Source organism: Rhinolophus sinicus, linkage group LG16 (assembly GCF_036562045.2).
Source record: "Rhinolophus sinicus isolate RSC01 linkage group LG16, ASM3656204v1, whole genome shotgun sequence".
NCBI classification, from domain to species: domain Eukaryota; kingdom Metazoa; phylum Chordata; class Mammalia; order Chiroptera; family Rhinolophidae; genus Rhinolophus; species Rhinolophus sinicus.
In genome coordinates this window covers 38,195,930-38,208,662 of record NC_133765.1, presented here as the reverse complement: position 1 = coordinate 38,208,662, position 12,733 = coordinate 38,195,930, and the positions used below count along the sequence as shown (strand labels likewise).

At 59.2% G+C, this 12,733-nt stretch overlaps 1 protein-coding gene across 21 annotated transcripts in view; it reads left to right on the top strand.

Moving 5' to 3' along the window:
* Positions 1–12,733, top strand: part of RIMBP2 (RIMS binding protein 2) — a 124,403-nt gene that overhangs the window by 80,707 nt on the left and 30,963 nt on the right. For 14 of the 21 annotated variants that reach the window (XM_074321025.1, XM_074321028.1, XM_074321023.1 and 11 more), the window contains 4 exons: positions 1,546–1,596; positions 2,694–2,714; positions 10,028–10,232; positions 11,873–12,018. In XM_074321025.1, the coding sequence (XP_074177126.1) occupies positions 1,546–1,596; positions 2,694–2,714; positions 10,028–10,232; positions 11,873–12,018 (423 nt within the window). The remainder of the gene's footprint in view (positions 1–1,545; positions 1,597–2,693; positions 2,715–10,027; positions 10,233–11,872; positions 12,019–12,733) is intronic. The other 7 variants (XM_074321032.1, XM_074321033.1, XM_019748791.2 and 4 more) reach the window with 1 other exon arrangement.

Genomic DNA, 12,733 nt, shown 5'->3' with positions numbered 1-12,733 from the left:
TCTAAAGACACTTGTCTCCACGTCTTGGCCACTGTGACTAATGCTGCAGTGAACGTAGGGCTGCATGTGCCTTTACGAGTAAGTGTCTGCTAACGCTTCGGGTAGAGACCCAGAACGGGGCTGCTGGGTCACGTGGTAGGGCTGCAGAACAGAACTCTGACTGAACCTCAGCCTGACAGGGGCTTCCTGTGGGTGCTCAGTATCTAAGGGGCAGCGGCCCCATCGAGTCAGGGCATAGCCCTCTTTAGAAACTGGTGTCTCTGCTCCACTCCACTGGGAATGTCTGTGAGGCCACGGGAGCAGTGTGACAGACGCGTCAGCGTGGTGACCTGCTGCGGGCTTTCTTCCCCAGCCTTGGACACAACCTCAGACTCACGTTGAACTGCGGTGTTCCCAACCTTAAATGTTCTTAAACAGTTGGTGACTGTGTTTGCTAGGATTCTTGCTTCCACCTGACAGAAAACCCTCGGCAGTCCTTGCTTTCATTCAGCAAACAATTTCAGTTTGACACGTGACTGCAAACTGGCTTCAGATCCAGGACCCAAGCCGTCTGGCTTCAGGCACAGCCCCATCTGGTGCCCCTCAAGGACCGTCACACCTTAGTTACTCTCCCACCTCTGCTCTGCTCTGCACTGGCTTCATTTTTGGCTTCCACGCCGAGGCCCCCAGCTGCTCCAGCCCTGCCCCTCATGGTGGCAAGATAGCTGCAGCTGCTCCAAACTCTCATCCACTCAGGCTGACACCCACTAGGCAAGGCACCTTCCTCTATCCTAGAATTCCCAGGCAGTCCCTTTGGTCTCCTTAGGCTGTCCACCCAGTCGTGATCGAGTCCTAGAGTTCTCAGTGCAGGGAGGGCTGGATCCCAGCAAATTCAGGCCTCCTCCCAGGAGAAGAGGACACCGGTGGGCAAACACAGCAGGCCTTCGATGCGGTCCCAGTGCTGGAACCTCGGGGTCTGCTGGGCCGAGAGTAATAATGCTACATGTCAGCGATGTGGGAATTCTCCATTTGGCCCAGGCAGCAGCCATCCGGAGACGTTTTGCTTTGAGTAATTTGAAGAGGGTGGCCCCTGCTGTCGGCTGAGCTACTGAGAGCCAGTGAGCGACTCAGGACCCCCGGCATCAGCTATTTGGGGGTCAAGTCCATGTGATTGTGTTGTTTCCTGAGCAGTTAAGGACATTTGGGGAAATGGGGCTGCTTCCTGAGGCTTCAGGAAGGGTTATCCGGCTCTTCTGGGTTCAGCCACCTTGCGTGTGTGACCAGGTCTCAGGAAAAGAATCAGGGCCTCCCCGCTGACCCCACGCCACATCCTGGCAGCCTGCCCGTGCTCTGCAGGTCAGGGTGCATGCCCCCATTTCTACAGAGCCAAACCCAACCGAAATCCACTGCAACTTGCCCAAAGGGCAGAAAATGAGAACTGACTTAGACTCTTAGAATTTGGGCCTTTTTAGTGTCATAAAAGTCGATGGTCCACTCCTGATAATTTAGACATTAATCCCATTTTCCCCTTTAAATGTTCACTTTTCTCTTTTTATCATCAAAAAGGCTCAGGTTGAAGCTAAGAAAGAACATGAAGGTGCCGTGCAGCTGCTAGAGGTAAGCCCACGAGGCCTGCGGGAAACCTGTGGGACAGCTGAGGGCGGGGGTGGCGGCCTTAGGCCAAATGAAACAACAGCGAATGTTCCTGAGTGCCTGTGGGAGACTGGCCACTAGTGCTGTTCACCCTCCTCCTATGTCATCAGCCCATCTGCCTGCAGCAGGCGCTGGTATGGTTCCCATTCTACACGCCAGGAAATGAGGCACAGAGAGGCCAAGCCGTTTTCCCTTGGCCACACAGCCAGCGTCAGGGCCGTGGGTTTCAGTCGAGCCTTCTGGCCTCTGCTGCGCCTCTCTCATTGCAAACAAGGAGGATGGGCCTCGCATGGGAATGCCTCTGCCCCCTGAAAACAGAGGTCATGCCTTTGTGAGCCCTTACTAACCATAGTTACAGGCACAGCCACAGACGTGGCTGCAGGAGCCTGGCTGGCCCTCCTCCCCTGGTTTGTCTCATCAAGAAAGGGCAACAGGGTTTTTCCTGGGCCTGCCATCTCCTGACAAGGGGGGACGGGGGATGGGATGTCTTCCTGTCCCCAGATGGGGGATCTCTTCCTGTCCCCAGGGAGCTAGCTACCACTTAAGACAGAATGTATGTGTCTCTTAACATGGCCTTTTAAAATCGATTCCTCCCACAGGAAGAGGTTCCATGTATATTCAAATTGATTTTTTGAAACCGTCCATTAGCTAATGAATATCTGTGGGGTGAGTGTGATAAATAGCAGTTGGGAAACATAACCTGGGAAGATGGCGGCAGACCTCCAATTGGCCACACATGCCTGAAAAAACGACTGGTCCCCTCGCCCAGGGTGCCTGCTGTGCTTTAATTTGCATCATCTCCTGGGGGCAAATGCAGCTTCTTTTTGCCATTCGCTGGGAGCCCATTGATGTGATGGTCTGTGTTGTTTTAATTCGCCTTCTGAGCTGCTGCTGACGGTCCTGCTGAGGTCCTGTCACCCTGGCTGGTGGCAGTGCATGCCTGTGACATGTGGTAACGGCCGCAGCTCTGGTGTGAAAAGGGGCCGGCCGTGCGGTGTCTGAGACCAGTGTCCTCTTTTATTCACACGTCTTTCTGCCGCTGTGTCTGTGGCTTCGCCCAGAGCACCTTGGACAGCATGCAGGTACTTGAAGGCAGTGCTCTGCCCGTGTGCCCGGGGGTGCTTTCCCGTGTGCCTGGTGGTGCTTTTCCGTGTGCCCGGGGGTGCTTTTCCGTGTGCCTGGTGGTGCTTTCCCGTGTGCCTGGTGGTGCTTTCCCGTGTGCCCGGGGGTGCTTTTCCGTGTGCCCGGGGGTGCTTTCCCGTGTGCCCGGGGGTGCTTTCCCGTGTGCCTGGTGGTGCTTTCCCGTGTGCCTGGTGGTGCTTTTCCGTGTGCCTGGTGGTGCTTTCCCGTGTGCCTGGTGGTGCTTTCCCGTGTGCCTGGTGGTGCTTTTCCGTGTGCCTGGTGGTGCTTTTCCGTGTGCCTGGTGGTGCTTTTCCGTGTGCCCGGGGGTGCTTTTCCGTGTGCCTGGTGGTGCTTTTCCGTGTGCCTGGTGGTGCTTTCCCGCGTGCCCGGGGGTGCTTTCCCGCGTGCCCGGGGGTGCTTTTCCGTGTGCCCGGGGGTGCTTTTCCGTGTGCCTGGTGGTGCTTTTCCGTGTGCCCGGGGGTGCTTTTCCGTGTGCCTGGTGGTGCTTTCCCGTGTGCCTGGTGGTGCTTTTCCGTGTGCCTGGTGGTGCTTTTCCGTGTGCCCGGGGGTGCTTTTCCGTGTGCCCGGGGGTGCTTTTCCGTGTGCCCGGGGGTGCTTTTCCGTGTGCCCGGGGGTGCTTTTCCGTGTGCCTGGTGGTGCTTTCCCGTGTGCCCGGGGGTGCTTTCCCGTGTGCCCGGGGGTGCTTTTCCGTGTGCCCTGTAAATGGAGCAGCTTCGCTCCCTGGGCCTGCTCAACCCCCTCTTCTTCCAACCCTGGGGTGGAGGGGGGGCTGAGTAGCTTCTTGGGGAGACCCTCGAGGGGACAGGCTTTCACTGACCTTGGGACACTAGCCTCTGATCTCTGAAGTGTTGAGCGGGCCCAGCGGACCTGTCTCCCATTTTCTGCTGCGGCTGTAACTTTCAGGCTGGGGGAAGAGCCCCATGAACTCGGCTGATCATGGGGAGAAGCTGGGAGCCCTGGCCAGTCCCGTGATTGACAGCCCTCCTGAGAGCCCAGAAGGGGGCCGGTCATCAGAGTTCAGACCTGGCGCCTGAACGTTGCACCTGTGAATCTGTGTCTGTGTACAAGAGAGGTGTCGTGGGGGGCCCGTATCTGCTCTTCTGTGCCTGGGCTACAGAAGCAGCACGTGTCACCTCTGCTTACGGGCCGTTGGCCAGAGCTGGCGACACAGCCCGCCTTCAGTGGGGGAGAAGCAGGAAAGGACAGGCTCCCTGGGGTGGCCCCATGGCACTGTCTGCCACGCTGAGTTCTGGGACGCGCAAGTGTGACACTGTCAGCCACGTTGGGAGTCTGGGCAGTGAACAGACGAGTATTGTCCTTCATGGTTTGAATCCTGTGTCTCTTAGGTGTTGTCCTCCAGGGACTGTGGTGGGCACAGGGTCTCTGCCCCCACCCCTGTGAGTAGCCTTAGCTTCCCGAACCCACGAGTCCCCCTGGGACCGGAGGGGGTGGCTGGGGACGAGGAAACGTGCGTGCTCCCATGTTGGGGAGTTCAGCTGTCCCAGGACAAACTGACTGCTTCTTTCTACCCACTGACACCCTTGTCTGTCTCAGTTGCCCCGGAGGGCAGCAGACAGCCAGCGGGCAGCCCAGGGGTCCTGAGGTCCCATCGTGTCTGTGCACACAACACCCGTATGACAAACACACGTCTGTACCGAGACGGGGACGCGCTCACGACTCAGACCCATCAGCGTCTAATTCACGGGGGTTCAGTTGGATGCTTAATGAGCACATTAATCATATGAACCAAAGCAAACGTTTAAGACGCTTGTGTTTTAATAGTGCTGAAGCCGTACAGATCGCAGAACGCAAGACATTCATTAGCTGAAAATCCCACTTCCCACATTCTCCCCTTGGTCACTACGTGGGTGCATTTCAGTGTCCAGATTGCATGTCCTGCAACAGTCCTAACTCGGAGCCTGTTCCGATGAGCTGGTGCGGCTTTTCTGTGGACAGTGTTATAATTGCGGGCATAGCTGGAGCAGGGACGAGTGTGACCCAGGCAGTGAAACGTGCTCCTTCATTGGGGATCACCCTGAAAAATGTTGAGGGAGCCTCTGCGTCTCTCTCTGAAGATAAAAAGCAGGGAGTTCTGATGGACTCAAAGGTACTGTCCCACTTTGCTGAAAACAGAAACCCCGTCAACCACGTGTGACAGCAGGGGGTGACTGAGGGACAGGGCCTGTCCTTCGGCAATGTCCCTGTGGGCATTCTGCCCACAGAGGGCGGGAGGTCTCAGCTTCCGCTGACGGAGACGCTCCCACGCCCGGCGTCTGGAAGGCACATTGCACCCATTGCACAGACGAGGGGACCGAGGCTCACTGAGCTGATGCGAGTTGCCTTCAGGCCCCTGAGTGAGTGAGGGGGGCTCAGCTCAAGCCTGGAGTCAGAGACCTGGGTCTGCCCTGCCCCCCACGGGGTGTGTGACCTTGGCCTTCAGTCTGTCTTGGCCTCGTGTCTCTCATGGTACAACAAGCTCATGCCAGCTTAGCCCCTCGGAGCCTCTAACCATCGGTGACAATGCACAGGAGGCCCCGGCAGGGCTCAGCGCGTAGTAGGTGCTCAGCAAATGATAGGTAGCAGCACAGCCCTGGTTTGCACGTAAAGGCAGCTTGCTGCCATGCAGGGTGAGCCTGGGTTTGCTGTTCTGCTGTGATTATTCTGTGTTCCTTCCCTCACGCTGTCCTGGCTGGGACACTGGTCTCAGCACATGACACTCACCTGCCGGCCGCCCTTTGTGAAGCCGGAAGTCTGAGGAACCTGGGTGTGCTGCCCGGCACATGTCTGGATACATTTGCTTCTGTTTTTATAAAGACCCGCGTCCAAATTGGCAGGTCTCTGCTGTTTGTCCAAGTTGTAGCTCACTTGCCTGACTGCACCGTCGTCCCCCAGAGCGGTCACTTGGGGACAAGTGGGGCAACGGCTGGAGACCTGAAGGGGCTGGGCCAGCTCACATGGGCCTGGTTCCGCCTGCCTGCCTGGCCACCAGCCGGGAGGCCCGGGATACTGACGTCCAAACCATGGGCTGCTGCACTTTGTGCACCACTCAGTGCCACTTCCTTCTGCTAGTGACTCAGGGGCCATTAGACACCCCAGCTGCCGGGCTGGGCATCACCGTGCAGCCTGCACCAGTGTCAGCCAGGCCAGGAGGCTGTGCCCCAGACGCCCCTGGAGAGGAAACGCACAGGAGTCCCAGGAGCTCCCCGAGGGGGCGCTCACCTGTGCCAGGGCCTGTGGGGCTCTGGGTCCCCAGCCCCCACCCAGCTCCTTGGTGCTCTGATCATTTCCACCCTGAAACGAGTGTGAAAAGCATTTGGAAACTGCCTTGAAGCCGCCGCCTCTGATACGTGGAGGAGACGCACCTGACGGGAGACAGTTGCAAACAAGTAGGTGTGACGGCCGACTCGGATTGTTTATGGTAGAAATTTGAGGTGGGAGAGACTTGGCCACTCCCCTATGACAAGGTAGTAATGGAATTGCCCCACACGTGTGGACAGGTGTGCAGCCAACAGCGGTGGACACACGGCAGAGAACAACCTGTGTGTCTGCGCTGTGGGGAGTGCCCACCACCAGAGAATGTCAGCTTGCAGGGCCTGGCTGTGGTGGCCTCGGGCACCAGGCACCTGTGGAGTCAGTGTCAGGACACAGGGCCTTTCAGGGACCCAGCTGTGCTGCCGTCCAAGAGCAGCTGGGGCAGCGCTGAGATGTCTGAGACAGTCGCTGCGTCGTGAATTCCTGCAGTTTCTCCAGTGAATGCTTGTTTCTCCCGCTCATCACGCCGAGGGAAAAGCTGGTAACTTTTTCAGTTGTTTCCTGATACCGGCCCTACTGATGAGCCAGCTGGGGCACCAACGGAGATGCAGGCGGCAGATGTCTGTGGGGCGGCTGCTGGGGTGCGAAGCTGTCCGGACGTCTGCACTGCCCATCCTGGGGTAGGGTCCTCGGTTACGGCACCTGACTGCCCCCCAGCTGAGTCCACTCCTTGGGACACGCGCTCTTCAGCTAGAAAGATCGTAAATTGTCGCTCCCAGTGCCCTGAGCCCAGGCGCTCTGGGCGCCATCCCGTATGCCAGGACTTGTGGGCACCGCTGGAGGCCACTGCCAGGGCCACGAGGCCTGGTGCCCGGATCCCACCCACGTGTCCACCTAGAGCAGAATCAGCAGGGCGGCCACTGGCCGTGTCCATGTCTCCACAGGCCTTGTCGGCCACACTGTGTAATAGCCTTTGAAACACTCACCAGCGATGAAATACAGAGAGATTGTACACTGAAGTGAAGAGTCAGTGCTTCTCTTGGAAGACGGCACGTTTGGCTCACGGTGGGTCCGGACGCCGGGTTCACCGTGCCCCCCAGTTCCTCTGGGTTTGCCCTGCCCCCTTCTCTCGTTGGCACTCCCCACCAGCCCCTGTGCATGTCCAGTTTACAGCGATGGTCTCATGTCAGCAACCTCAGAACCAACAGTCATTTGTACGGACATATCCTGAGCCAGCTGCCAGGGGAGTGTGTCACAGGTGCCATCAGTGAAGGGGACCCCTGAACAGAGATGCCCCTGGAAGGAGTGCCCAAGAGAGAGCTCAGGGAGCTTGGGCCCTGGGCCCTGCCAGCAGTAGGTGCCCAGGAGATGATGTTCGTGGTGGCTCATAATAGGTCCTGCCATCCTGCCACCCTGCATGACCTCTGGCTCCCTGGTTATGGCTGAGGTCCCACAGGGCTGGCCGGGAGCACCGTCTGCCCGTATCTCCCCATAGGTCACGTCATGGGCCCCGTCCCGTGCGCCTCTGTCGTAGATGTGCATCGGACCCCAGCCCCAGTTCAGGCTCAGGAAGACCCCTTCATCTGGCATGATGTCCCCACACACCAGCTGTTCATGCCCTGCCTTCGTGATTCTCACCACATCTGCATGCCACCAACATTATTTTCTCAGGTTTTCTTTAAAACGGTTCCTTTTTGCAAACTTTCCATTTTGAAGCAATTTTAGACTCACAAGAAGCTTCCAAATAGCAGCTTTCTCCACGGTGTCCTTCCTCAGCCCCCAAGGACGCGTCTCATCCGACTCCCCAGGGCGCTGTCCAAACCAGGATGCTGGCGTTGGCACCGTGCCCCTGGCCCACCTGCAGCCCTCGTTTGGCTCTCCCGGTTCTCACACTCACTCGTTTTCCCTGTGGGATCTGCTTGCACGTATAGATTCACGTAACAGGTGGCTCGTCACCCCAGAGACACTCCCTCTGGGCACCCCTTCATCAGCACACCCTCCTGCACCCAGAATCCTGACAGCCAGTGATCTGTTCTTCATCACGATGATTGTGTCACTTTGAGAAGGTTACGTAAGTGAGACGTGTTACATACACACGGCATCGAGTCTCTCATGTGCCAGCTGCGTCTTCCTAACGCAGGTGGGAATGAACCCAGACCACGGGGCTGGTGGTGCTGACCGTGCACACACCACCTGGGCAACCAGCTGAGCTCAGGGCTCCTCTGATGCCGGGTCGTTGGGGACTGTCCCGTCTGAGGACCCTGCCTGCCCTCCAAGGGCCCAAAACGCTGGCCAGGACCACACAGCTCGTCGTGAGGGCTGGGTGGGGACAGCCTCTGCCCTTGGCCGGGAGGCCTCTGCCGTGCCACCCTGCTCTGGGGTCAGCGCTGCTTCCCGGACCCTGCACGTCCTCGACGGGGCATGGGGGCGGGAGGCGACCTGACGCTCTCCCCACCTGTGCCTCCCTCGGTGGAGACAGCGATCGCAGCCAAGCTCATTCAGCTTTTTTAAAAGAAGAATCCTGCTGATTTTTTAATGAATCGAAGAACTTAATCGTAGGTTTGGGATTTGTTAGGTTTATTTTTAGAAACCTGTGATCTCAGACATAAATAGCACTTGCTTCTGGACGAAGGAGCTGGGAAGCTTGCTGCCGATGCTGGAACAGGATGGGGACAAGTGGGACTGCTGGCCCTTCCATCAGGCTGAGGGTCAGTCTGTCACCATCCCTGTGGCTCCTGCTTTCCCACGCAAACTCTGTGAAACCAGATGTGCTGAGTGCCAGCTGGTACCAAGCCCTCTTCCAAGCACTGGGGACACAGCAGGAAGGAAGCAGACAAAAGTCCCTGCCCTCTCGTAGCTGCCACTTCAGTGGGAGGAGCCAGACAACGCCCAGAATCGGCAGCGCAGTGGATGGGGTTTTCCGTGCAGCAGCGTGTAAGGAGCCTGCGCCGTGCAGGGACGTCCGTGCAGATGTAACAGGCGCTGCCACAGGGAAGTTGATGCCTGCAAATCGGGGTCCCTTTTTCCCCTGATCCAGCAAGCATTTACTGAGCACCTACTCTGTGCCAATTCTGTGCAGAGCACCGAGGATATCTCAGGGAACCAGCAAGCAAAGGCTGGGTGCTTACTGTGTGGTCATGGAGACAGACAAGAAGCAATCGTGGAGCTGGTGAAACGTAGGGGGTGGTAGGCGCCATGAAGAGAACACTGTAGGGTGAGGGGGTGGAGTGGACCCTCCATGGGCCCGTCCGTGATGTGGGCACCCAGCAGGGCACAAAGCCTGTTTCTGCACCAGGACAGGACGTGTAGGCCATGAGTGTCCGGGGAGGGACTCGCTCAGGCCCACTCGGTGAGAGTGGGTGGCAGGCAGCCTGGGCCCAGGCTGGGCAGGCCCCAGAGGAAGCAGGAGGGATCTGCGGGCGGCCCTTGCCTGACGTGTGCCCCCGAGACATCGTCTGCAGGGTCACCACGTGGCTGCCAACCCCGCAGGGAGAGTTGCCCTTCCTTGCTAAAGCCGTGTGCTCTGAGCTTTGGCAGCACCCAGGGCGGGCGTCGCCAGGAGAACAGCATATCGGTGGGTTAGCGGCTGGGCTGTCCCCAAGTCTGGGCTGTGTCACCGCCTCACATGCCAGATTTCAAACAGCCATGGCGAGGCATGCCAACCACAAAGTGCCCAGGCAGCACAGCCCGCACCATGTGACTTGGCTGGGGTCGGAGTGTTCGCAGGATTTCTTGGCACCTGTGGCCCCCACGTTTGCTCTGGAAGGGAACTTGGCCAGACGCCAGGCTGCGTGGGAAGCTTGGTTTTATCAGATTGTCCCCACGTGCAGGGAGGAGGCAGCCCACACACCGCATACACACCGCACACACACCGCACACACACCGCACACACACAAACACACCACACGCACACCACACTGACGTGCACGTAGGCGCCGCCTTCACCCACAGGTGTGCCCACCTCCGGCGCCCGCTGACCGCCACGTGTGCCCCTCCGCAGTGCAAGGTGCGGGAGCTGGAGGAGAAGTGCCGGGCGCAGAGCGAGCAGTTCCGCCTGCTGTCGCGAGACCTGCACAAGTTCCGGCAGCACGCGGCTCAGGTCGACCTGCTGGGCGGCACCCCCGGGGCCTCCACGGACGTCCCCTCAACCCCCAGCAAGCCTCTGCCACAGCTGGTGAACGGAATAGCGCCCTCCATCGGCACAGGTAAGTGCCTGGACCCTTCCAGCCTGGGCCGGGGGACAGGGGTTGGCTGGTGACCCCTACCCTCACCAGGCATGTGCGTCTGGCATCTGGGAAGCCACCAGCGACCCCGACGAGGGCGACATTGAGCTCACCAGGCACGTCGCTCCGTTCTGAGCCCTGCACAGGTGTCAGCAGGTGTGATCCTGGCAGCGTATGTGCTCAGGGCCGTCGTGAACCCCACGCCACAGACGGGCAAGGCCGAGGCCCTGGTGGGGGTCACAGCCACTGCTGCGCTGGGGCCCGCCAGCCGCATCTGTGCCCCAGCTGCTTCCCTCCTTCACCCCAGCAGCTTCCTGATGGCGCGGGGACGTGCCTGGAGCACTGTGCCCAGCAAGGCGGGGAAGAGTAACACCCGTCCGTCACGTCTGTATTTAGACGGCAGAGTGGGGAGCAGAATGTTTAACTTCGTGCATCATGCGGGGGGTTTGTCTTCGCTCGGGCAAAGTGGTGACAGCAGCATTTAATGAACCCTCCCTGAAGGTGTCCAGTGTAGACACAGGGAAAGCCCTGATCGGTCAGGGACCTCTCTCTACTGACAGTTCCCCCCGCGGCACAGGCTGAACAGGTCACGGTTACGTCTACCTGTCCAAAGAGTTGGCAGTGTCGGGGCGATGAGCGTCAGCACCCCTTGGGAATTCCATGCGACACAGAACTTGTAGGTTTCTCCCTGTTCTTACCTTTCCTGCTCACGCATGAGACAGAACGCAAGGGGCTGTAAAAACAGGACAGAGGGAAGGGGGTCTGAACGTCCCCCCACCCATGTACTGAGCACGTGCGGCTGACATTAACCCCAGGGCCAGGCCCTGTGTGCAGCCCCCTCAGTGGGTGGAGAAGGAACAGGTGTTCAGATGGGTGACTGGGTAGCCCCCCCTCAGACAGATGTGACAAGGGGGGGACAGGGTGACAAGGCAGAAAGTGACTCAGGGCCACTTAGTGGGGTGGTCAGGGGAGGCCACTCCCAGGAAGGGACGTGTGAGGTGTGGAAGCTGTAGGGTAAGAATGGGTGAGGCAATCGCAGTTCTTATCAGGTGGAAAAAGGTTTTTTGGTTGAGTGGTCATGTGAGGAGGCCAGCACGTGCTTTTTCAGGGTCCTCAAGCCCTTGAGCCTGTTCGGTGATTCTCGTTGGAGTAGACGAAGAGCCAGGTCTGGCTTCGGGGCAGCAGGCTTCAGGGCTCCAGCCTCGTCAGCAGGACCCCGTCCTCTGTGTCCATGTCACGGTGCCTCATTCCACAAGCGGGCTCCCTTGTCGGGCACACTGCTCCTGGGGACAGCAGGGCTGCAGCCGCACTGAGCCGCCTGTCCTCAGTGTGACGCCAGGGGCAGGGCCTCTGTGCCTGACGCCCACTGAATTCTCTCTGATTGACCGTCCCACCTCGTGGGCAGCACGGCCATCAGCACTGAGCCACTGTCATGCCCAGGAGTAGACTCGGCCAGACGGCTGGCGGAGCGGGGGTGTGCACTGAGCGTGGGTGCTGGGTGGGTCCCCAAAAGAACATCCGAGGCTGGTGCCCAAAACGGGGAGAGGCACCAGGAAGGCAGGTGATTGATGTGCTGTCATTTCATCTGTCGCCTTTTCCTATTGTCCCAATGTCGTGGCCAGGTCAGGAGAGCTCCGTAGGAAGCCGCACTGCAATTGGTGAATATATCCGGTCCCTCCCACTCCCTGGTGACAAGCCAGAGCCTCTGTCTGTCAAACCCACTTATCTGTCAAGATCCAGAAACCTAAGATGCAGATTTGAGCTAGAGGTGAGTGCTGCCCGGCAGGCCCAGCTGGCCCGCCTGTGCCGTGTCTCCCCTCCCCCGACCGCCTCCCCCTCCCCCTCCCGGCTCCTTCCCTCCTGTGAGTCCCTCAGCCAGTCTTCACTGACCACCTACTGTGTGCCAGGATGTGGGGGCCTCATGTGGACAGAGGGGTTCCTTGCTCTCCTGGAGATGGCATTCTCCTGGGGGAGACCGCCGTAAACCAACCAACATTTAAAAAATCAGGTAACATGAGTGTTGTGAACACAGTGTAGCAAGCCCACGACCCCGAGTGCTGAGAGGTGGTAGAGGGCCGTCCTCAGATGGCCGTGCTGAAGGAGCCAGGAAGAGGCCCCCTGGTTGTCGTGAGCTGACCGAGGGGAGACGAGTCGGGCCCTAGGCCACGGCAGCTCTGTGTTTGTTGCCCTGTGTCCCGTGGGGACCCCTGAAGGGTCTACGAGGGGGTGACCTGGCCTAACTCCGGCTTGTGAAGCCCACCCTGCCTGCAGTGCACAGCGTGGAATGAGGAGGGCTGGGCATGGGCTCACTGTGCCCCTCTCGGGAGAGCAGGCGACACCCCTCTCGCCCCAGTGGCCAGCGTGGGACCCCTCCCTCCCCTCCGCCCTAAGACGGCTGCTCCATCCTCGCGCTCTGGACTCACACAGCAGAGGAGGGGGCTGAGGGGTCGGGAGGAAAGAACAGTCTCCCCGCATGTCTGTCC